General features: G+C 43.3%; 1 protein-coding gene across 18 annotated transcripts in view; it reads right to left on the bottom strand.

The window, feature by feature from the left end:
- ADGRL3 (adhesion G protein-coupled receptor L3) overlaps window positions 1-24982 on the bottom strand; it is a 489797-nt gene that overhangs the window by 9183 nt on the left and 455632 nt on the right. For 9 of the 18 annotated variants that reach the window (XM_015625396.1, XM_015625395.1, XM_015625403.1 and 6 more), the window contains 2 exons: window positions 10258-10386; window positions 1829-4740 (listed from right to left, as the gene is read on the bottom strand). The exons of 1 other annotated variant lie outside the window; for it this stretch is intronic. In XM_015625396.1, the coding sequence (XP_015480882.1) occupies window positions 3935-4740; window positions 10258-10386 (935 nt within the window). In that variant the 3' untranslated portion in view covers window positions 1829-3934. Of the gene's footprint in view, window positions 1-1828; window positions 4741-6788; window positions 6841-10257; window positions 10387-24982 lie in introns of those variants that run through there. 8 more of the 18 variants (XM_015625406.1, XM_015625407.1, XM_015625408.1 and 5 more) reach the window with 4 other exon arrangements.

The following is a 24982-nucleotide window of genomic DNA, read 5'->3' as shown; positions in this document are numbered from 1 at the left end:
GGATTTAACACCATGATCACTACTGCATTTTCATCAAGCTTTTTCTCACATTCTTGCCTTGGCTCAGCATTAAGAAATGCCTTAGAAGTCTTGCAGCTCTCCCTCATACCCCAGGAGCATTGTAGGCACCGAGGACTTAACAGTGAGTTGATTTTCACATGCTGCAGCCTGCACAGAGGACACTGTTGCCAGTCACACTGAGCTACTTATCAACAAGCACCAACTTTCACCATGCCCATAATCAACTATCTGACAGAACAAAATCTGTTCTCAAAGGGAAGAAAATGCCAAAAATAATCTGTGTCCTGCTCCCCTTCATAAAACACCCCCACTATATTACAGTCTTAAAACATTTTTGGCTTAATAACATACTTAATAAAATTAGTAATATATATTTTCCCTCTATTTTGTGATTCAGCTGTTTCCTAAGCCATAAGAATCACCAACAGTGAATCCTGTGATGTCAAAACAGCCCAGGGACAGAAATAATCAGCTTGAAAATAAACAGCATTTTTTTGCAATAGAAGTGCTAATAGGCATGGGTAGGTTGGCAAAGAGAAAGGATGGAGGAGAGGGGGAAAAACAGCATCCACAATGATAAACCTGAAATATGCAAAAAGGGCTGGGGAAGAATGACCATTCAAAGTAAAATAAGTTGAAGATTTTTCAGCAGGACAAAACCATCCATCCCATAGCAAATCCACCACTGGTTTTGTTCTTGCAGAGTTTCAGAAAAACTGGTAAACACCGTGTTCATCACCTGCCTCCCAATTTACCATGATGACATTTGCTAGGGCATATCACACCCTCTGCATGAGCTCAATTCCACCATACCCCTGAAAAACTATTTTTTGAGTCTAATACAGTAAAAGAGTTTTTACTGTCCCCAAAATAAGATGTACCTCATTTATTTAAAGCCTCAGCAGCCTCTCTTGGGCTGCTACATGGATTGCTGTGACCACACGGGTGTGAATCACCTGCTGTACCTGCAAGAGTGGATCCACCATGCACTATCCACTTCCTTTGCTGCTGGCATGGAAAACAGAATGAAACAGGGAGGCAGCACCAAGAGAAAGAGCACAGCCTGGCTGACCAGTGGCTGCTCTGCTGTGAAATCAGGCGATTCCCCAATATTCCAGTAGGAAATGCTCCCTTGCCAAAACCTAGACCCAGCAAGAGACACTGCTGTGATCAGTGCTTGGTCCAGCATGGAGCTTCTTCCCCAAGATGTTTTGGCCAGAGTGGCTGCAGGAAGGACTCAGGTGACTCGAACCAGACTCTTCTGTAGGCCATGAATACCACCAAATCCCACCACCCCTGGTTCTCTTGCCCAACAAGACTCTGCTGAGAAGCACCAAGCAGCACTGCCCCAACGTGAGGACAACCCCAGGATGGAGTGAAACTGCTCCACTGATCTGCTGCTGCTGCGTTTTTCCTCCAGCACTGGGAATACCTTGTTTAACATGCACCTCACCCACCTGCTCCAAGTCTTCTGGCTTTTGCCCAGCATGACAGGACTTGGATAGGCAGAGTTTAGATGGAGGCAACACCAAGCCTTTAAGCCCAAGCCATTTTTACAAAAAATAACAGAAAATTCATTACCGATCATATTCAGAGGTGGTTATTTTCCCTGTCAAGCTTTCCAGTCTATTTTGTGGCTTTCTGTATTCCTGATTGCACTCAAGGGATGTGAAGGGGGAGGCTGGAGGAGAGCAGCAAAGTGCCAGTGGGCCACTGGCAGAGGTGGGGCGGGAAGGATGTGGCCAGGGATGGTGAGGGCGCTTGGCGTATGCCCGGAGCAAGAAAATAAAGACAGCAAACAATGACCGAGAAGGCCTAACGGGGACTTGTTTTACTCTTTGACATGCTACCAGCAGTTTTTAATCTCAGAAAACCCAAATTAAAAAAAAAGAAAAAAGAAAAAAGAAAAAATAATAAAGAAGAAAATTAAGAAAATAATTACAATGATTAAAAGATAAGACACGTGAAACACTAAAATCATCCGCGTGTCATTGGCTACTTTATACAGTAGGCACAAAACAGACCTAGAATCACCTGCAACAAATGTCAACCAGTGTTGCTCTTGCCCCTAAACAAGTACCATCAGCCTGATATTTCTAGTCAGCCACAGCTGCATAGCCTTTGTGCTTAAATTTCTCAGCTTAGGCCTCCTTTCTTCGGCATTGCTCACCGATGCCGTAAAGGAGTGGAGACTCATACTGAAGACATTAATGGAGAGAGGAACAACAACGACAAAAAAAGAGAGATTAATTGTACAGTACATACATACAGTATCTTCTAAATCGTGATCAGTTGTTTATTGGTTGGCAAACAAGCTTCACTTTTACAACAAATATTAGTAATGAGGTCATTCAACTGTTGAGACCATACAAAATGGATCATAAATTAAAAAAAAAAAAAAAAAAAAAAAAAAAAAAAAAGAAGAGAATTCATACTCCGTGCTGCTAATTTACCTCCAGAAAGCCTATGTTACTTAAAAATCCGGTCAAATAAATAAATTTCCTGTTAGGAAAAGTAATGAACAGAGGACTTTTTTTTTTTTTTTTTTTTAATTAAAAATCACTGCAAAGTACTTTTTAGCTCACTACGCATCAATCTATTCTCTTCTTAACCACTGCAGTACAAGTGCCTAAACCGGGGACCAGACTGAGCCGAGAAGGCCCTTTGCTCCTCCAGGGAAATGGCCGTCTCCTGTAGAACTCCCACTAGGACTACAAAGCCCCCTCTCAGCCCCTGGATGGGACCTGAGGGCCTGGATGAGGGGCTACTCGCCAGAGATGCTTCACAGGATTATCGTCACGATCGGTTGTGCACTGACAATGAGGAAGTTTGCCCTGCTCTAGTCTGCCAAAAGGTCTGCTGGCAACATGCCGGCTGAAAAAGGTTATACAGCGAGGAAATTAAAAGACTGCCTTGGCTGAAAAGAAATGGTAATGATGTTACTAAAAATGGTCCTTAGAAAGTGATGTTTGGGAATTTTTTTTTTGCCCAGTGAGTTTTTTTACTGGGGTGGGAAGGGGACAGAGGGAAGGAGCAGTGGAAGAGGCAAAACAAAATTTTAAAAAAAAAAGAAAAAAAAAAGAAAAGAAAGAGTTATGAAAAACCTTGCTCCTACTGGTAGACAAACTTACAAGACCAGCACAACAGAAAAAAGTTCTTATTTTTTTTTCCACTACATTAACAGGGACGCAAGTTCTGGAGGAACAGAAAGCAGACTATATGTGCAATGCTAGTATCTGTACATTACATAGAAATTGTTCGCTTCTCTTTTTCTGCCATTAGTTTTTATCATCCGTTAATACAGCAAAATGTAAAATATGCCTTTAGCACAGGATTCTAGGATTCCCTTCCGTCTCATTAAATTTGTTTACGTTTTGTTTGCTCCCACAGCAAAGGGCGCTGCAATGAAACCAAGCTGTGAGTGACCATAACCCATGATGTGATCTGGATTGGTAAGAAAGAGTTTTGCTAGCTTGTTTTACACAGCGCTCCCACCTAGATGCGTCATCGCTACTAGTTTCAAATGCACATTTTTGGCCTTTTATTATTTTTTTTTTCCCTCTTAAATCAGGTCCTCGGTATTAAGAGCAACACAGCATCAAGGATTGTTTAAACAAACACGGCATAACTTGAGAAGGCCACGAAGTGTGCCGTTATCTATCTCTTTCATTAACATAATGAAGTCTGTCTGGAGGGAAGAAGGATGGGAAGATAAGGGGGGGCACAGCAGTTACTGTCCTCTCCGGGCCGGCCTAAAAATTCCAGTAAAAAAAGTCTGAGAATTTCCTTTTGAACAGCATGAAGATTTAGGAGTACACACAATATTACCACTGTTTGGATTAACTCAGAACAGTAAACCGAATGTTAGGGAGAGGCTTTAAGTTGTCTCTTTGCTTAATTTTTGCTGAATCTTCTATAGACTAGTGACCAAGTGAGCGGGTCCTTTTGCATTGCCGTCCGGGGAGGTTCCCTCTTTGTTTGGTGGGACTATAAAACCGTCGCTGCTGCCTCGACCTAGCTGGTAGTAAGTGTGTAGCTGATGGACGTGGTTCCTGGAGCCAAGATTGGGCATGCTTTTGTAGTAAACATCGTCGGCATCGCCACCGCCGCTTTTCGCTGGTGGAGGGTCGGTCTGGGTGCTGGCGGTGACGCTTTCCGTCATGGGCATGCCGGCCAGCGCGGGCATACTGGTGTAGAGAGAATCCCTGTTGGGCGACTGCAGGTCGTCCGTGTGCTCGTTGGTCAGCAAAGGGAAAAAGCTCTCGCTGTTGTCTTGCGGGATGCGACGCCGACTGTAGAGGTGGGGCTGGTGGTTGTCCGCCGAGTACACCCGGGGAGGCAGCAGTGGGGCGTCCGACTCCTCGTGGATCAGCTCCAGGCCCAGGCTCTCCTCGTGGGTGAAGGAGGTGGCGTCATCCAGCACGATGGCGTCATCCTCGCTCCCGCCGCCCACGCTGTTGACGAGTTTGTTCATCAAGTTGCGGCTCTGCTCGCTGGAGCGCTCGTGGTTGTTCAGGTAGGAAGGGATGTAGTTGGAGGTGAGTTCCTTCAGGATCTTTTTCTCGAGGGCGTTCTCCGTGTGGTTGTACCCGCGGTCAAGGATTTGCACGCAGTTGCTGAGGTACTCGCCGCTGGCGATGCTGTAGCTGTTGCCGTGATTACCATTCAGTGGTAGAGTATCCGTGACACTTGTATCCCTGGCATTGTTCAGAAGCCCCTCTGAAAAACATTACACAAGAGAGGGTGACTTGTACAAACAGGACACTCATGCAGGATGTGCACACTCAAACCCCCTTCCTAGGCTGCCGCGGCTGCTGGGGTTGGGCAGCAAGGAGAGCGTCGCGGCCAAAATGGGAGGGCGCAGCTCCATCTAAACCACCTGGTGGTCAAGGGCTTCCCACCAAAAAAAAAATGGAAAGCACTGTCAAGTGTGTGACTTGATGAGGCAACATCCAGCCGGAAGGATAACCTCTCCTGGCCAGCATTCTCCTACAGCTCTTGTGCTCTATGTATTCTTGGGGGAGCTGAAAAATTCATGACCCTGGGCTGGTCCCAACTGCCCTGGCTCTAGGAGCTTTGGAAGAACGGGGAAATTCCTCTCAGCTGAGGGAAAAGTATTTGCAGCCCAGGATAAATCACTACCAAAACTTTGTTTGGGAGTGTATCCTTCCTAGAAGAAAAAAAGTCTGCTCTCCCCTTTCACTGGGCAGGCTGTCAGGAAAAGTAAAGACATAAGGACTGAATGGCAGGATTCAAGAAGTAGCACGGGGGAGGCACAAAGTGCTTCCTGGCCCAGGATTTTCTGGAACAAGGCTAAATGCCCTAACTCCTCTGGCTTAAGGGCACAACCAAAACTATTTACTCCACACTGGCCAGGTGGGGATTTTCTAATACAATTGATGTTGGAGGCAGCTGTTCCAGGGGCTTGTGAAGCCTTTAAAAATAGCTCCTATTCCCCCTGCAAATTTAAAGCAGTGGGTTCAGCAGAGGGTACAGCAAGTACCATCCCTGCCATGGTATGGTGGGCTCATGGGAAGCTGAGAGGAGTAGCAGGGTGTCGGAGTGCCCCTGCTCCTACTGCCTATTGCATCTCCACAGGTGTCTCAATGCTGACAAGGCAAGGCTGGAGCTCAGCTCTTTCCCAAAGCACTACGGGAGATGGCAGGGAAGTGCTTTGAGAGCAATGCCAGCATGAGTGGGCAAGGGAGAAGAAAATCAGGCCCAGCAGTTAAGCCACCATGCTTTCTTTTTTTGGGATCACTGGTCTCCTTGGAAGGAGAGCAGACATGGGGATGCATGAACTAACTTATTGACCTCTCAGCTAAGGGCTTCAGGCATTGCCAAAAACTGGCAAGCAACTCCCAGCAAGGCACAGTGGATCAGAGAAGCCATTAAACTGACAATTTCAGATGAACAGTTGCTCATACCATGCTTAGTACATGGCATGTGTACCTTCTGAAAATACAGGATTCAGTCTATATCTGCGATGGAGTAGTTGCTGTATGTCAAGGGCTGGAAAGCGCTACTGAAGGCTTCTTCTTGCTTTTGAGTGAAATGCCCCAAATGCGTCGGTCACTTTTTAGGTTTCTGAAGCTTAGAGGGTGCTGCTGTATCCTGGGTTTCCCAGCAAATGAGGGAGCTATGCCAAAAAATCAACTAGCCATCACAGACATAGAGCAAAGCCGTTGATTTTCACGGTGAAAGCTCTCCAACCGAGTCACGATGCTTGGGGAGAAATGAAAAGTGAGCATTTTTTGGGGAGGGCCGTATGTAATGGGTGACAGGTAAAACAGCGTCTGTTTGATGGTTGTGTTGAGTAACGTATGCATTGAGGCACTGAGCACTGCACTCCTGCTGCCAATGCATAGATCTGGGGTTTGGTGCAGAAATAAAATGGGAGGCATTGCAGGTGAGAACAGAGTGGGGGCTGCAATGAAACGAGCTGTATAAAAATGCCGTGACCTCGCAAATAAAAACATGAATTTGGGGGGGGGAAAAAAAAAAAAAAGCATACACAACTAAATGAGAAATTATGCTGGGTAAATGCTGCCACAAAAATGAGAAATAAACAAAGAAAGCATCATCTAATTTCATCTATATATATATGTACACATACATATATATACACATACATACATACACACGCATACACATATATATACATATGTCTATTAATAGTCTTTCGATTTCAAAACTGTGAGATTAATTTCCTTTATTAACTACATCATCTATATGTGATGCAATAAAAGTGAACTAAAAAAAATTACATTTGATATGCAATGTTTAGCTTTACTCCCATACTTGTCTCTCTGTAGGGCTCTAAACGACAGCATGAAGAAAAGGAAAGAAAAAACAACAAGTAAGCTTACAGCGACAGTAGGAGAAACATGAGTAAAAAGCAAATTGATGATATGCAGAAAAGAGAGTTAACGGAAATAATTTCCACTGCCCAGAATACATGAATTTGTTACAAGGTTTATTTCAGGTTAAAAATATTGACATTTTAGACAGAAAAAAAAAATATTTTACGCGCAATATTCAATAGTCTACATTTTCATTAAAAAAATTATCACATTTAAACTGTTTTCCAATGCCATTATAAAATGTTCAGCGTGCAACACAAATGAAGAAATAATGCCAGGAAATTTAAGAAAAGTCTAAAGCTGATAATGGTCATGCTTGAAAAGACAGGCACTGTCATTGTCACTTCCAAAGTCTTAAAATTAATAGCTTTACTTATTGTTAGGTAAAATAACCCCTGGCAGTTGAAACTGAAATCTGTTTCCTTGCTAAAAATGTTTTGCCGTCCATCTTTTGCAACAGTGCTTTGTAAGAGTATGACTTTGCTCATCATGGGGCTGCTGGCATTTTACAAACTTTGGTAAATCTGATTTTTACTTAAACCAAACATATGGCAAACTATATGGACTTGGCAAAAAAAGAAACAAAAAAAAAGAGCAATAGTAGTTTGACTAATGGCATTGCTAAATGAAACTTCTAAGAAAGGCTTAAAACAAGGAAAGTCAGAGAGTAAGATGAAGAGGCAGTGATAACGCTCAGCTTCCCACTCTTCAGTGGTCTGTGGCATGTTGGATTTTAAGCAGAGCTTGTTAATGGTCATTAATGCTTGTGAATGCCTTCTCTCAAAATTAGTTCTGACAAAAGGTGTTGGGATTTTTTCCTGCTTTGGAGAGACTAAGTCAGTGTATGTCCCTCAGCTTCCAGTGACAGTGAGCACTCAGCCCCTCACCTACCACCTCCTTCCTCTACACCCTTTGTGCTATCAAGGAACTGCTTATGCCACTGGAACATGGGATTTTGGCCTTTTAGGGTCTGATTCCCCACCTCTTTCCACAGGTAATTTTTAGGACATCCTGCCCCTGGTGATTGTCTACCTCAGATATGGAAGCAATGATCTTTTAAAAGACGTAACTGAGAGATGAAAATAAACAGGTGGATCAGATCAGTCCCTCTTTCCTTAGGTGTCCTGCCCCATCCACGGCCAGCACCAGAAGTGGTACATGAAGGTGCAAAAAAAATGACAGCCTTAGTGATGTGGAATGAGTTAGCTGGATGATGTTAGCTAACAATGCCTCACTGCATGCCAACCACAGCCAAGGCACACCCAGAGATGATGACAGCATCTACTTTTACAATGCACTCTCCTGGCTTTAGCATTCCTGCTGGTGTAGCATCTATAAACCCCATAGGCCTGGTTGGTTTTGCTACCCTTCATTTCTGACATGGGATCTCCTAATATTCACAGTTAGTAATTATCCAAGGACCTAACCAGTTTGAAAACTAAGAGCTATACCAGTTCTGTGATCATTAATTAACTTGAAGCCTCCTGAAAATAATGGGTTGGGTTCTCTCCCTCTGAAGTCATTTGCGAAGCTCCAGGAGCTTAAATGGGACCAGTACTGGTCCCATTCTCTTTTTTCACCTCCCAGAGATGAAGGCTCTATAGGTTTCTCTGTTACTTATCTACCTGTGTTCAACAGAATAGCACTTGGAAAAAAAATTATGCTATTTTTGCAGAGAAACATTCTGTTAGCTGTACCAGATTCTAGTATTAAAAATCTGAAGAACACAAGATTATTAAAATACATGTAACAACACATTTCTGCCCAAATCACCTGGGTTCAGTTGAAGCACCCAGACCTGAACATCAGGACTCCTCTTAAGGTAAATGCTGACCCAGGATTACCTGTTGCCATTTGATTTAAAAGACTCCCACACCTCAAGGTTATCATGCAAGAAACTAGTCAGGACATCAAAGCTCATTTCAACATTTGCAGTACACTGAAATTCTTAAAATTCAGAGCATTTAATGTTTAACAGTAGCCCTTTTTAAGAAAAGCATTCTTGGAAGCAAATTTATCGCACAAAGTTAGCATAGTTTAGGAAATTAATAAACAGCAAAAAGGTTAAACACGTGTGCTCTTCCTTGTGCTTTGAATGCAAATACCCTCCTGACACAGTTCAACATTTATTTCTGTCATAAACAACATGCTGCCATAGAGTACAAAGGGAGCTTTCCTGCTTGCATTATAACCATCATTATTTTCCCTCTCGTGGATATCTTTTACTGGGAAGTGATGCCTTCATTGAGAGTGGACAGCTGACAGAGTGCTGGCACACTTGCACTGGAATGCAGTGCATTCTGCATTGATTCTGCAGTGACTCAGCCACCTTACAAATAAGAACAACAACAAAAAAAAATCCCATGGAAGTGGCAGAGCAGGATGGAGCCAAGAGACAGGAACTTTCAGAGCTCCACACTCCCCATCTCATCCTCAGGCCCTACTTAGACACATCTGCCTCTCCCTCACAGAAGCACCAGGACATCAGCTTACAAACATTGTCCCTTCCCACAGAAGCCAGAGCAGAGACAAACATGTAGGTGACAAGAGAGTGATTTCCATAGCAGAAACCTCGATTAGGTACAACTGACTCTGCCTGTCTCTTACCTGCTGCCAAAAGGAGGATATCAAAGATTATCTAGATTCACTACACCTTTTTTCTACTGTTTTTTTCCCCCCTAGTTGCACAGATAAAATGTATAAATGCAAACGGCAAAACATTTCTTATCTCAGCTCTGCTCTTTGGAGCTAGCCTACGCTTCTTGCTTCAACTGTCATTTTTCTTGGAGATCAAGGGCAGTTTTTGTTTTATTTTACATTTTACTCCCCGTGCAAACCAGTGCACTGCTGACCACATTTCTCTAGGCCATTTCAAATGAGAGCAGCTTTGGTAGCAAAGGCCAGTTTAGCTTCACTTACCTTCAGCGGTGTTCCTGTTTCTGAAATGAATGGTTTAACAAGGAAATGAGCTGACAACAAAGAGAGGAATGGATGTGGCCGACAAAACACGCACACGCACACACACACACACAAGTCCAAAGCAATACAAAAGCAAGGAGACTGAATTAAAAAAAAAACAAAAACAAAATCAAAACACTATGAATGCTTTGAGTAAAACTTAACAAGAGTCTTTCAAAGTGAATTGGATTGCTCATGGAAAAATAGCATCTGGAAGATGGAAAGATGCACTGAAATGAAAGGAAGGGGAGGGGATCTTTTTTTCGTGCCCAGTTCCAAAAAAAAAAAAAAAAAAAGTGTGTGTGCGTGGGGAGAGAAAAAAGAAAAAGGAAGAAAAAAAAGAAAGAAATGGGCCAAAATAAGCCACAGAAAATGGAATTCTCACTAGAAAAATTAGAGAGAAACTCCAGCACACCTTGTGCGTTGTACATGCTGACAGAAGGGTTGTTATAGACCGCCGATTCCCCGAGCAATGTATTATAAGGGTTGTTAGTGCCATGAGGACGAAGCAGAGCATTGGTTATAAGATGATTAGCCATGGCTCCTGGAGCAGCCCGATAGAAAGACAGAGAAAAAAAACAACAAAAAAGGTCAATCAGGCAAATGTGGTATTAAAAAAAAGGGAAAAAGAACATTCAGAATGACAACAGTTGAAATAGTCCTGATTACAAGCAGCCAGCTAATTAGACTCGGAAAACTGTATGCCACTAAAGCAGAACAGATGTTACTGACGATGCACAAATCCAAACCAACGCAAAAGAAAATGTATCAGAAAGCGGATAAGCTACATTTATGGTGGTTCCCCAGTTGCTCGGAGTGTAAGCAAGGCTGCGCCCACATGCTTGCTACAAAGAAAGAAAGGAAGATGGCAGCCTACACAATGTGGGGGGAAAAACTCTCCGGAAAGTGCCAAATGAATAAAAAAAAAATAAATATATATATATATATATAATGACTAACAGACAATAGCACATTCAACTCCCACTATGTGCTAGGATCTCTTTTACCGGTCCTTCACAACACATCTAAATCAAAAAAGCATAATTCAAGAGAAAGGATGGAGAATGCAGCCTCTCCAAAGGCTCTCAGCAGTTCTCAGACAGCTGTTTCTCATGTCTAAGAGGGCAAGTTTCACTTCAGCTACTTCTCTGATACCACCATCAAGAACATCCACAACCACCTGAATCCATCCTGGAAGGTGAGAGCACTACAGCTCCGTCAGGCATTTCTATCAGGAATGAGAGCGGCCACGAAGTGCATGTCTAAAGGCTCTCTGTGTGCCCCACAAACACCTTGTTTCCCCACTCCCACACCTCTTTGCTGCTGTTTCCAAGCACTCAGCCAGCAGTTGTCCTTTTCTCTTTGGTTTATTCCTTGGAGACGCAGCCTCTGGACATGTGCTCTTCGGGATCATCACGGCTTGGCAGGTGCCTGCCAAGACCTACCTCAATTCCTATTGCAGGCATCAACCCAGGAAGCAAAGTCTCTCCCTACCCTTTAGCTGATCTACAGAATGAAAACCCCTTAAGCCCTGGCTCTGAACCTCTTCTAATCTCCAGAGACGTGACCAAATAAAGACTTGCCCTTCAGGGCCATTTTGGTCATCCATCAGGACGGATGACTGTGGTTTTTAAGGCCAGGACTAAACTGTAAAGACAAAACCTTTCTACCAGGAAAGCAAGTCACTGCTGGGGCAGCTAGAGCTAGTTAGGACAGGACTGTCAGAGGGCTCAGGTGACCTGGCTGTCACCAACATCCGATAGCCTCAACCCGAAGAAGTGACTGAAAAGCCAGTTCTCAAAACCAGTAACCCTTTCAGAAATGTTTTTACCAGTGTCTGAGGCATGGAGAGCCCATTTGCCTCTTTTAGGTGAGGTGGCCCCGTGCTGAGGTGAAGGCTATCTTTGTATGTAGGGCACTGGGTACAGTCTCTTTGGATGGAGTTGCTGAGGATATATAAGCCCTGAGGGCCTCTGGCTAGTACAAATCCCCTTAGCAGCCAAGTCTTCAGAAAGCTCACACCTACTAATTATTTACAGAAAGGCAAAAACTGGCCAAATCTCAGGCTAGGTGGAGGCTGCCTCCTGTCGTGCTTGTATGCAGGCCTGGGATGGTATTTCCCCGTTTTTTTGCAGGTAGAGGAGAGAGCAGGCTGTTTCTTGCCTCTCCCCCATCATCCCCCAGCAGCTCCCAGCCCCAGGCGTATGGCATTAGCGGATCACTTAATCGGTCTTTTGAGCACAGGACAAAGTAGAAGGCAGAGTTGTATGGGGGCTGCATGCCAGGGAGGCTCCTCGACACATGCAGCTGGAAAAAAAAGACTTGTTTTCTCTCACCTGATATTTTTGTCTATGCTGATGGAAAGCAAGATGAGCTGCTGTGTTTGAAAATAAGGAAACAAAGCTGTCTCCTGTAAGAAAACATTACATGAACGCTTAACTAAGTAACCTTGAATGTAACTAATAGGTAAATGAGTCAATTCTTTCTTTGTGGTAATGTGTTTTCTCTCAATCTCACATACATCTGGGATGAGGGACTGTAGGAACCATTTCTCTTCTTGCACTAGTTTTATACCAGTGAGCACTAAGGCCATTAAAATTGTTTCTGCTTTCATCCCGCTTTTAATCAAGTCAGGCCATAAAAGATTCAAAAAGGGACTCACTTTTATACAAGTAATGAGAATGTCCAGAGTTAATGCCAACCATAAACTCAGAAGTGATATAATCCTCCCATTTGAGATTTAACCCAATGTCCTACTCAGTTCCTATGAGAATTGATATGAAATATATACCCACGGTGGGCTTTTGAGCACTTTAGCTTGCGGCATCTTTAAATGCCAGCTGCCATAAAGATCATCTCACTCAATATATACACAGCCTGATCTTGTCTAGTGAACCCCAGCAGGAAGGAACAAGCTGATCCCACCATGGCTGGGCAGGAAAAGCTGTTTTGCATGAGGGATGCTCTCAGACTGTGACAAGAAAGAAGGGATCAACCTGTGTAAGCACTTAAATGCAGGTTTTGCTTGCCTACATTTGCCAGCTTGGTGGGCTCTGGAATGAGCTGAATTCACAAAAATATGGTGCTCTCAGCCAACTTTTAATACAGATCCATGATTCTGTCTACAAACTTGGCAAAAAAGGTTGAAAACACAAAATAAGTAGCTAATTTCTGCTCTTGGGTGTGTAAAAGACAGGGCTTGGTACTACAGCCACCCATTCCTGTATGCAGCAACTGAGCAAAAATACTCCAATTTCTACTTTCCTCTCCCTTGATTTCATCAGGATTTTTTAATTTATTCTTCAAAATGCCACTTTCAATGGCAGTGCTGAGTAAGTCCTGGTGGAAATACAAAACAAACCCTCTACTAACATGCTCAGATATCTTTCAATGCTTTCAGGGACCCAACTGGGCCCTAAGCACTCTGCAGCAGGTTTCTGTCATGGTGAGCCGGCAACCTTCATACTCTCTGCATGACACATTACATGTAACTTTGGCATCTTAAATACAAAATTATATGTACCCTGTATTCATAAATTTGGTCTCTTGTTTCTTACTAACTGCTCTTGGGTTGCAAAATTCCCAGCCTAAAAGGGTGCTGAGAGATTGCATCCAGGGTCCAAAAAGCCTACAGTTAAAGCTTTTGATAAAACAGTAATACACAAACAAACCCCAAAATAAATTAAAAAAATCCCAACAAACCCCTCATTATTTGGCTTCTTTTTCCCAGGAGAAAGAAAGAAAAATGTGAAACCAGCCATACATTTAAGTATCATCCTGGCTTTTTCATACCACTTTATCATTGCTATAGCAACCAACAGGACTATTAGGAAGAGCAGATTAGGTCTGCAGATGAGGCAGGAGCAGAAGGAAAAGGTAGACTACGGAACTATGACCTCATTTGCAGGAAAATGGCCTTGGTAACAAAGCCAACAAATAAAGTAAGCACGAGATGACAGCAGCATGCTCTCCCAGAACACCATGGGAGACAGCAAGGAGGGTTATTCTGCAGTCCTGTGTGTGGGTGTGCATCACTGGGGCTCCAATTACAAAGGTCAGTGCATGTCTAGGGGACCAGAAAGATCAGGGCTGCAAGTGCCTGTCCTTCCAACCACCTGGAATCTCCTCCCTGTGGGAGCACTCTTGAGACAGGACCCTTGGCAGCTGTCTGGCCTGGCATTGGCGTTGTGCCTAATACCCTCAGCAGGCAGCAGTTATCATCACTTGTATTTATTCACTTACTGCTGGATCCTTGGATCTCAGCAGCTGTGGTGCAACACAGATTTCTCCCAGTAAACGCCACAGCTCTGTGTCAACCTTGCTTTCCTACATTCCCGCAATAGCAGCCCCTACACAAATCCCTCCTCTGCCATCTGCTGAACTACCTAAGCCCAGCACACAGCCACCATTCTTTAGTTAGTTAGGGGAACTGCCTTCTATCCAGCTGTGCTGAATCACCTTCAGTTCCTTCAGTTCTGCTACTCAAAGGCACCCTACTGAAAGGAAATGCATTCTGTTTCCAAACCCCTATCGTGTACGTGTGGGAGCATGAATTTGGGGTTGGAAAAAAGATGGGTTCAAACCCACAGGTTCACCTTTTACAGCATGATGATATCATCACAAGCAGCAAACATTTAAGAGCACAACTCATACCTCTACAAAAATACTCCCTGCAACCGTACTGGTACAACAACAGTCCCACGTCTCCTTGTTTCCACTGGTATTCAACCAAAGTTCAGAGCAAAACACAGCTACCAGGTCAGCTCTAATATCCAAAATTACATTCAAATTTGGGTTTCTGGAAAGGCCAGTGCTCAGGTCAAGGCTTCCTGATACCAGATTTCCTCAAATGAAGGATTTGCAGGGTGTGATCACAAGGAGAAAGAAATAATGGTCTTTCAGAAGGCAAATATTCACTGGGTAACATGCAGATGCTCCTGCTCCTCTCACAGCTTCGGTGATCCTCCTCATGATTCAAGCACCACAGATCCAGCCATACTGGATTCAAAAGGCCAGGAGAAACCATGGCCTGTGCTCAGGGTGCAGGGGGACATCTGGAGGGTTGCACTTTTGACTTGCAATCTGAGAAAAACTGTTAGGAAAACCAACCAGAAAAAAAGAAGACGAAAATCCCCAAATTTTTAACGCCACTGTAACCAGACACAAAGGAATCAGATAGCTACACTTAGCTGATTTCTGTGGCTATGAAAGTAGGTATTATTTTAATGACCGTATGCAACCAAATGGAGCCTTTTTCTTTCCTTTCTAAGGTAGAAATTGATGTCCTTGATGCATACAGCATTGAATGTAGCGATAATTTCTTGGAAGATTTGTGTAATGACTGTATGGGAAAACTGCACCTTGTTAAACACAAGTATGGTTTATTCACCCACTGAAAGCAAAGTATGAAAATTATGATGACAAGCACATGTTGCTAGACTCTAGACTGCATCATTCAGGAATAAAATTCAAAAAAAATCTCTCGTGGGCAGCTGGCTGACAAAGGCACACAAGTTACCTTGAATCATCTCCGTGGTCTACCCAGCTGGAAAGGAAATGGATTCAACTGCTCCTCCAGATTTTCTGAATAATACTGTCACTCCCCATAGCTCTGCCTGGCTGAAAGAGCTTGAGCAGCACTGCTTTAACTGGGATCATCTGTCTGCACAGGCAACACCACCACCATGTCTCTTCTTTGACTTCTGGCCTTCTCAATTGCATACCAAAATATTTTTGGTACGTGTATTTTAGCAATGGATTGGAGAGATTCCCCCACTGCCCAGCAGATGTGACAGAAGAGCAGTTTTGCTGAGAAAGGAGAACGGACCAGCTTACAAATTTAATTGGATGAACCATTCAATATTTTAAAAATGTACATACAAAATCAGTATTTTCCAAATTAAATGTTTTCACTTTTTGTTCCAGAAGAGTGGCTGGTATGAAAGCTGATTTGACTTTTTCATATTATTTTAACTTTTTATTAGAGTAGAAACAGAAATAGTTTAGAAAAAGCACATCTGAGTCATAACAAAATATTTCATTGCTTCTGACCCAGCAATTCCAAAATGTAGGTTTTCTTGGGCTTTTTTTGTTTGTTTCAGAAGAAAATATGCTATGTTTTCTATAAATTTCAATCCTGTTTCCTCCCTATTTTGCCAGCAATGCAGCTCCCTTTCTGCAAGGTAAGGGGACAGTGCTGTACTCCTGCCTGCTCTGATTCCTTAAGCACCCAACTTATCTTGTGGTTCATATCCACCATGAAGCAGGTCCCTCAGCTTCTTGCATGTCATGTGCTTGACTTAAGACTATTCTGCAGGGACAAGTGACAACCAGGAAGAACACAGACCATTCCCCAAAGGTGGAACAGTTCCTGAGCTATCAGGGAACATGGTTTAGCTTGGACACAAATGATGTGATAAGAGCTTTGTTTTCCTCTAAGTGTCCATTAAAACAATGCCATAACACATGCTGCCTTACCCTAAGTGTAGTAAATAGCTCAGACTTCATTGTCACTGAATAGCCCCTCTGTACTGATTTCAGTTTGTAAATTGTGGCTGCTTTTATACTTCACTCAGTATTAACTTACTTCATTTTGCTTTCAGGGAACCAAAAGTAGGTTTGTAGGAGTCAAGGCTCTAGTTTTCTTTGAGACTTTTCTTACCAGCATTCCACAGTGTTTCTTTCTACAGGTAGAGCTTTCAAGTATTAAATGAATCCTGGTCTTCCATGTGTTCACAATTTGTTCTAACAATAAATGCAACTATGACAAGCAAAATCACACATACTTGCTGGAGGACAACAGGTATTTTCAGCATTTTTCCAAGTTCCTTCCAAAGAATGCTCTGACATTTAGATTTATCGAGCTCTGTTGTTATAATAGCCAACAGGATTCAGTTAATAAACTTCAATAAGCTTCCCTATTAAATTTCTCTCAAGTAGGTTTGTTGTCACTTGCAGCATCTAATCTATTCATTGTGAAGCTATTAATACTGACTGCAGTGAAATGGAGTTTCAGCAAATGAGGTTGTTAAGCTCTGGGCCATATTCTGCCACATGAAACATCATTTGCTCTTATGCAGAGACAGGGGAGTGAAAGTATTTCTTTGCCCCTTTTTGCCCCCCCCTTTCTTTCTTTGGCAATGATTTCAGATGACAAACCTCTGCTGGATTATAATCTGCAGGCCACGTTCAAAACACACAGCTAGGCCACATTCATCTATAAGTATTTACTAACTCATTAATTACTTTTTCACTGTCTGGAGCAGAAACATTTTCCTAGGGTGGGACATTTCTTTATACCACCACTACCCCTTACAAGGGTTTGTACCACATTGTATCCCAACTATATGAACATGCACTATGCCTAATTTTTCCTGTTTATGATTATTTCTTACTAAACCTGAGGCTTTACCCAAGATGCACAGAGAGCCCTGCCTGTGGTGAAAATTGGACCATGCTTACAGGAATCTATAAAAGCAGCTTTGCTTTCTTCCTTCTTCCTTCACAGTCATTATATTAAGACTGCTCTGCAGCAGTACTCTGCCAGATCTAATATGCCCCAAAGCCTGCTCTGATTTCAGAAATTGCCTTGCCCTCACTTTTCTTCTTTAAAGCTGATCCACCTAATGACTGAACTTCCAATTATATGGCTGTCAATCCTAAAATCAAAGCCAATTCATAATATCTCCCAAAGGAAGAATGTCATGTCACTCACTGAAATCACTGCAACAAATCTCAGCTAACTCAGTCCCAGGCAGCAGAGAGGCAAAATAAACTAGGAGAATATCAACAATGGGATTAATTTTGCACATAGGCAGAAATAAGAGTTAAACTCCCTAAGTTTTGATCCTTGATGCAGAAAATCACAATTTTTCTAGCATAAAATGTACAGCTGATTGAAAAAGAAGGAAAAAAACCAAAAAGATAAAAACCACCAGAAGAAATTTGCTAGTCCAAAAGGCTGATGACTTTCCCTTACAAAGAGAAAATATTCCTCTGCTGTCACCTACCTGGAACTACTCTTCATACGTGATTACTGTGATGGGTCATTTTGAGGCCAGTTGCTGACATTTAGCCAAACCAACAGTTTCTTAATGGGGTTGCAGAGATTTCTGGCTTACAAACAGCAGTCCCTCATGACAGAACTGGTGCAATGGCATGTGGATTACTCCCTCCAAATACACCCACCATCTGGGCAATGGGCCCCAGAAGGGGTACCCATGGGGTCTGGGGAGACTAGGTGTTTCTGTCAAGAGTTACAAGAAGGAACAGAAGAAGCAGAAGGGCAGTAGGGGATGAAACCAAAGAGCTTCATTAGGTAAATGCAATGGTGGTGAGATGGGAGGTAAAGGAACAGCCTCCTGAAGTGGGTAAAATGGAAGTTTTGAAGTCCTGATATAAATTGACTATGCTATTTCTTTTGCAGGCTGTCCCTGGAATTTTGAGCATTAATATAAGCACCCAGGGTGCTGGGACATTGGACAGCAATCTGCCCAGTGAAGAGCAGGAGCTGAAGCATGAAAGCAACTGTGGCTGGATGAGATGCTAGAAAACAGGCCACAGGCTGCCTCTGGATTAGCAGCAAAGTGCTGTTAGGGATTCTACTCTGCTTCTTACCCCTTGATTTCCAACAAACAACCAGGAAACACTTAAGCACCTCAAAACCCCCCTTCTCAAGTAGCAGCCTTGACTTAAAAATAATAGAAACCGAACATCTAATCATATTCCAGAGAGAGAAGAGACTGGCACTGCTGCCACATTTAGCTGTTTGTGGTTAAACCAGAGGCCTCCAAGCTCCAGGACAGATGGACCCCTTTGAAACACAGAATAAATTTCCCAGGACTAAGGGCTTTGGGATGTGAAGGATGATGCTCAAGAGCAAGGACTGCTGCATCCCTTGGGTTCATGCAGCACCTTGCCCATGCCAACTCAGCAATGGTCAGCACAGACAACACTGGGTGCTGACACCTCTCAGCACTGCACAAAGGGACAGGTTTGGTGGGAGAGTGCTGTGTTTTAGATGTGAAGCAATGACGGTGAAGAAGTGAGATTTGCATGCTGACAGATGATGGTCTCTGAATGGTCACTGAGGCTGCTGGCCCTGCCAAGGGCCATCCCAGGTTCAGCTTTGACAACTGCTCTGCATTTACATCCATCAAACCCTGAGCATGACTGAAAACAGAGCTCAAAGCTTTTAAAGCATCTCCAGGGGGTGTTCAGTGTTAAACAGACACGGCTCTTGCTCCGCACCACATACCCAGCTGCGCAGTGATGGTACTCACAAGACCAAAGTGTCTGCTGAAGACAGACACTTTTCTTTAGTCCAATTTTCTTTGAGCTGTTAAGTGCTCAGAAACCAAGAATAATGTGTATTTTTATATCCGTGAATATTTTGGTGAGTTCCCCTTAGGCACCTACAGATACATTCATGAACAAGGAGAGCAACTGCAGGCACTTGGACATCCTGTGAGCCCTCTGCACTGAACCTGCTTACCCTAGAACCACAGGAGGAACAAGAAATAATGGGAGAAAATGTGACCATTACCAGTGCTGCCAACAAGCATGTTCATATAGCCACAACTCACTAATTTAAAACGAGTGAGTCCCTGCACCCTAAAGTGATCTCTCTGAAAGACACAACGTGAAAGCTGACTGACTTAACAGGAGAAACTGGGGCGCTGTTTGCTGCTGACTGTAAAAAGACAACAAATGGAAAGGAAACAGAGGAAGTATTTATTCTCTAGTATCTTTAAGCCATGAGAAAAGTCATAGGTGTTACTCAGTGTAGGTAAGAAGTGTGTAGACAGAATGTGAAGACCATGTGGTGGTGCCCTCTGAGTATCCTATCAAGATGAGCAGAGGCACTTCCACCTCTCCTAGAATTTGGCTGCTTGCTATTTGTTTTATATGCAACATAAATTTGGCAGAAATCTCTCTGTCACACTGGTCACATTAATCCATCGAGGAGCAAACAAGCATCTTAAGAAAGGCTGATGCATGACAACAGTAGCGCTTCCACTGTCCAAACTTCCACCTGTTCTCTGCTTTATCTAGGCAGCAAAGGGTCAGCATTGGCAAATGGGTTATAATAAGCAGCAACTGCGCTTTGAAATGTACCAGGGATGGGGTTTGAGATCCTTGGGGAATCCAGTTCTGCTCCTTTATTTTTAATTTTTTTTCTCTCCTCCCCTGTTTGCCTGTGCTTTTTACCACACCAAATTCCACCCTGTTTTTACTGCTGTATTGGCCAGTTAAGTCCACACCATGGCACCCACCATCCCTGCAGACACCTAAACTGAAACTTCTTGATCTTGCAACATTGAGACACATCCAGCAGCCCTCATCTCTCAGCAGAAAGAGCAGATTTGGTGACCAAAACCTGACTCATTGCACTGTCTCAGTGCTAACCTATACCTCCTGTCTTCCAGAATGACAATCTCCTACTAAAGGAATAATTTAACCTTCTACTGTTGTTTTCTAAATAACTGCTTCTGAAAAATGCAGGAAAATATATCCACCTGAAAATAATTCTGCAACACACACAGTTGTCCCTGCTGAATTCACAGTGCAGATACGATTTCAACCTGGAAATCACAGCTTAATTATATTTTTGGGTGGGTGGAAGGAATTTGATGGGAGATTTCATTTAGGAAACAATCAGGTCTCGGCTGGGTTAGAAATCAGGATATTAATGTTCTTCATTTTAATTTTCCTCTCTGAGTCAGATTCCCACTGTTTGAATTTGAGCTCAATTTGTTCTGTTCATTATGAAGAAATCCACATGAATTTGACATTAAACTGATTACCTCTGAAAACAGTAGCAATAATTTCCCTTTTTCCTGTGTGTGTTTCAGATTAAGTCTTTGTGGTTGATATAAAAACACAGAAGAGAAATAATAAAGCAAAGGGATATCAAGTATTTATTCTGGAACGCTACCCAGAAGAGGAAACATGCAACAGCACTTATGCATTTGGGAAGAAAAATCAAGGGGGAGGGACAAACAACACCCTCATTTCCATTTCCCATTTCAGCCCATTTGCATGGCAGCAAACAGGGAATGAACACAGCTTTCCTAGTCAGGGATAATACCTGTTGTGCCCAGACTGGAGATCTGAGGGCTTTGTGATGACTCTGATGGGGTTTGCTGGCAAGGGCCTGCTCCCTCACAATGGACCCTTAGGGCCACATGGATAAATTGAAATATTTAAGTATTTAAGACTTACCATCCTTCAATAAGAGCTGCCAGGGGTCCTGGGCTCCAATCTGCAACAGCTCTTGAGGTCCTTATGACCCCCGCAGGCCTCAGTGATCTCCATGAGACCCAGCAGGAAGGCACAGCCCTGCCTGGCTCTGGGCACCCTGTCCTTGCCTTATGTCTGTCTCCTGGCTGGATCTTGGACCTGGGTTGTAGCTCGGCTGCCAGCCCTGTCTCTGCCAGTATCTCCTGATGGTCTGGGCTGGATCCTGGACCAGGTTCATCCCCACACCTCATCCCGGGCACTGCCTCCTGGCTTAATTCCCTGCGGCACAATGAGCTATCACTGAAGGTTTGGATTGTGCTTGAGTCCTCCTCAGCTTCAGTCCTCCTCAGCTCCTGTCATGAAACATGGAACAGCTCTGCTCTTACAGCTCCCTGCTGTTTCTTTCCTTTCAGACAAGTGGAGCAGCAATGGGGACCACCAAGAAGTTCCTCCAGGAGACCTCCATGATGAGGGTGGTGGGGAAGGAGAGCAGTACTTTGGGGGTGGATGGCCATAAAGCATATATATATATATATATATATATATATATATATGTATATGCATATAGCCAAAAGGCAAGAGGTGTACAAACTCCTGTTTCTGTAGCAGGACTGCTATTGGTATAAACTATTAAATTTGCTGTCTAGTTTATAAGCTAAGAGTCAGAGCACTGCAGCTTGAGAACAGCACTTGACCCAACACAACACACTTCTGGAGCAGTTTCTATTCTCTGTGAAGTCTGGTGGCTTTACCCATAGCCCAATTATTTCCCTGAAGAGGGAAAGACTACTATGTGCTAACTTGAATTGATATACACAACTCCATCTGAGCACTTTCCTTTAACAAAGTACTGCTTTGTACCAGTGACAAAATCCTTTGTCTCTGCTGCTCTTAAGCCTTACCAAAATAAGGAACAGTCTTTTCTTTAACAGATAACTTCCACTTTTCCTTTGAAAAAAAATAAAAAATATCACACACATCATACCACCACCTCCCTTCCCCCAGCTTGAAAACCTGAAGGGTAACAAACTACCACATAGTTCATGATGATTTTTCTTCCCTCCCAGTTGTCTCATATCCAAAGAGAGACAGTAATTACTGAATCGCCTCTCACCTAAGACATGGATAAAATAGGCTGGTGTCACATTGCTGTTTTGTGCTATGGCTGCTTTTGTTTGTGAGGCTGGCTGAGCTTTTTGACATTAACACTCCAAAGGTGCAAACAGACCCATCCCTCATGATCCTGAGGTGGCTGACAGGATGTACCCCAGCTCAGGCAAGCTCTGTTGCTTTTCCTTCATACATTCCACTTTTCAGCCTTCAAAGTACTGGAGTCCAGCAAACAGTCCAGCCTACATGCATTCCTTTTGTACTACTTTTTCAGTACTGCATCCAAGTGCCTGTATTGAGATCAGACACCAAACACCCTGCAGGCAAAGGGAAACTTCTTTTTCCTACTTATGAGGTAATCAGCTTGGTTCAGCTTTTACACCTCTGAAGTTTTCAGCACTAGGAAAAGAAATGTAGAACACAGGCTGGATGTGAAAGACATGGCAGAAGTATGCAGCCAGACCCAGGGTGTGAAAAATTGGACAGAGTTGCAGAGTGTGAGTGCAAGGAGCAGGAATCCCCCTGGATTGTGAAACTGAGACCACGTTCATGGGGTGGACAGGCATGTCCTTCATTCGACAGCAAAAAGGAAATACACAGCCAGTTTCTCTTCCCTTCCTCCTGATTTCAGCGGTACAGCAACCCCAAATCCACATCACTATTAAGCCATGATGAGCAGCAAGGGGAAACAGCCAGACATACTTTTTATTAATCAGTAATTAGACTCTAACTTCAGGAAATGTCTGAAGTAGTCTTGTATGCCTTAGGACAGAGTAAAGTTTTCATTACAGAACACATTACATCAGGCAAGTTTGGGGTTGTGCCTGAAATTCCTGGTGTGATAAATGAGAATAAGGAAAGTAACATTATGGTCAATTACTTTGGCAGGGAGAGAGGGGAACAGTAGATAAACGAGAGCATGAAGCTGAGAAGAGCCATAAGCAGTGTATTATCTGCTAAATCACAGAAAGACATAGCTGTATGTCTAAAGGAGGGATGCACTAACACAGACACCATATTCCAGACTGTTGCCTAGGAGGTTCATGAAGGAAGAAGGGATGAGATGTCATGCAGAAATGCCAGTCATCATACAGGAAATACGGATAGCTAGAGCAGTCTTGCCTAGGTTGCTATCATGTGGCAGGAGGCTGTGAATATGATGAATGATATCAGGGGAAAAAACAGGTTTCAGTAAAACAGTCAGAGGATGTCTCACTGCTTTCTGTTCCCTGAGCAGAAACCTGAAAACTCAGTGCTGTCCCAGGACATGGAGACGTGGAGTTAAGCTCCAGGACCTGGATGCTAGGCAATTGTGGGGACAAAGGATCACTTTCTTTCTGTTTTAGAACACAGACTCCTCTCTGAAGGCTCTGGAGATAATGCAAGCACACAGATAATGTTTAGCTTGGGATAATACAGATAATTTTGTGCAAAAGGTGTCTAGGCTGGGAAGGCTGGAGTGGGAGTTTTGGACAGGAATGGGAGGGACGCTGTTGTATCAACCTCAGGCAGGGAAAGCCACTGACCATACAGTTCAAGGTTCACATTTGAATCCTCTGAGCCTTAACAGCATGCTTGTAAATAAAATATTAATGAAACAGCTCCTTCAAAGATGAATATATATGTAAATATTAAGGGTAAGACAAGAACTCTGAAAAACACATTGCCTCACTGCTCTGTTCAGGCTGCAGTTCTCTGGAGAGTTTTCTCTGTGGAAAGCCCTAAGACCACGAATGTTGCTTTTCAGATGAAATAAACAGGATAAAGGGAGAAATACCTGGAGTCCCATGAAGCTGGGATTACTGTTGATGTCAGGTGTATTTCCATTTGGAACTGACCACCTGCTGCTTGGATGGAAGATGCCATCTCTCATAGAAATGTTTTTAACCTCCACTTTGCAAATACTTCTGTTTACCAGGAGAAAAAACCCAAAACCCAACAACAACAATTATTGTGCCTGCTTGTGTGAAAATGAGGGAGGATGACTGTAGAACTGTAAAACTTACTCAAGTCACTTCAGTGTTCCACCTAAAAGGCTTCCCTTCTAAGACACTAGTCAGGCTGCTTCTGTAGTCAACAGAGAGATTCAAGCCCTTCAGGTGATTCACTTCATCCAGTGTTACACAAGGAAAATAGCTGGATGAAACCTGCTTTCAAGATGCTTCTCCTGGCAGTTCATTTCCCAAATGACCTTTAAATCAGAGGCACATCTAGTTACAGGTTCTCACCACACTGGGATGAAGATTGCTCACTTGAAGCCTCTTCACTTGTCCCAGCTGACAGTCATACTTCCCTCTTTGTACAGGAAAAAAAAAATACACAACCGGAAAAGGACACCTTTCTTTTGCTAAGAAACCTGGAAGATCCTGTTTGCTAAAACACATCCCTTGGTAAACTCAGCAGCATCAGAGAACAAGTTCAACTTCTGTGCTAACTAAAGGAGCAAGCATTTCATGCATAACACATTTTGGTTTGCCACTGAGATGGAGCAGTGAGATGGCTGAGGGAAACAGTGGCTCTTGCTGGAACCTCTGTGTGACCAACTTCAACCAACTTCCCCCCTACATTAGACCCAGAGAAGCCTGGCTGCTGCTCTGCAGTCTTTAATGCAGAAACAGAGAGAGATTTGAGGGCAGTGTATGTGGATAAATCAGGCATTTGCAGTAATGGAATCTTATAGTCAACTTTATTAATGAGTCTTCAGTGCAAAGGGAAAATATCCTGGCACAAAAAAGACCGGTGAGCTGAAGAACAGTAAAGCTCCATGTTATACTGCCTTCTTGTCTGCA

Source organism: Parus major, chromosome 4 (assembly GCF_001522545.3).
Source record: "Parus major isolate Abel chromosome 4, Parus_major1.1, whole genome shotgun sequence".
NCBI classification, from domain to species: domain Eukaryota; kingdom Metazoa; phylum Chordata; class Aves; order Passeriformes; family Paridae; genus Parus; species Parus major.
Note: the sequence above shows the minus strand (reverse complement) of the source record. Positions and strands in the feature narration are given on the sequence as shown.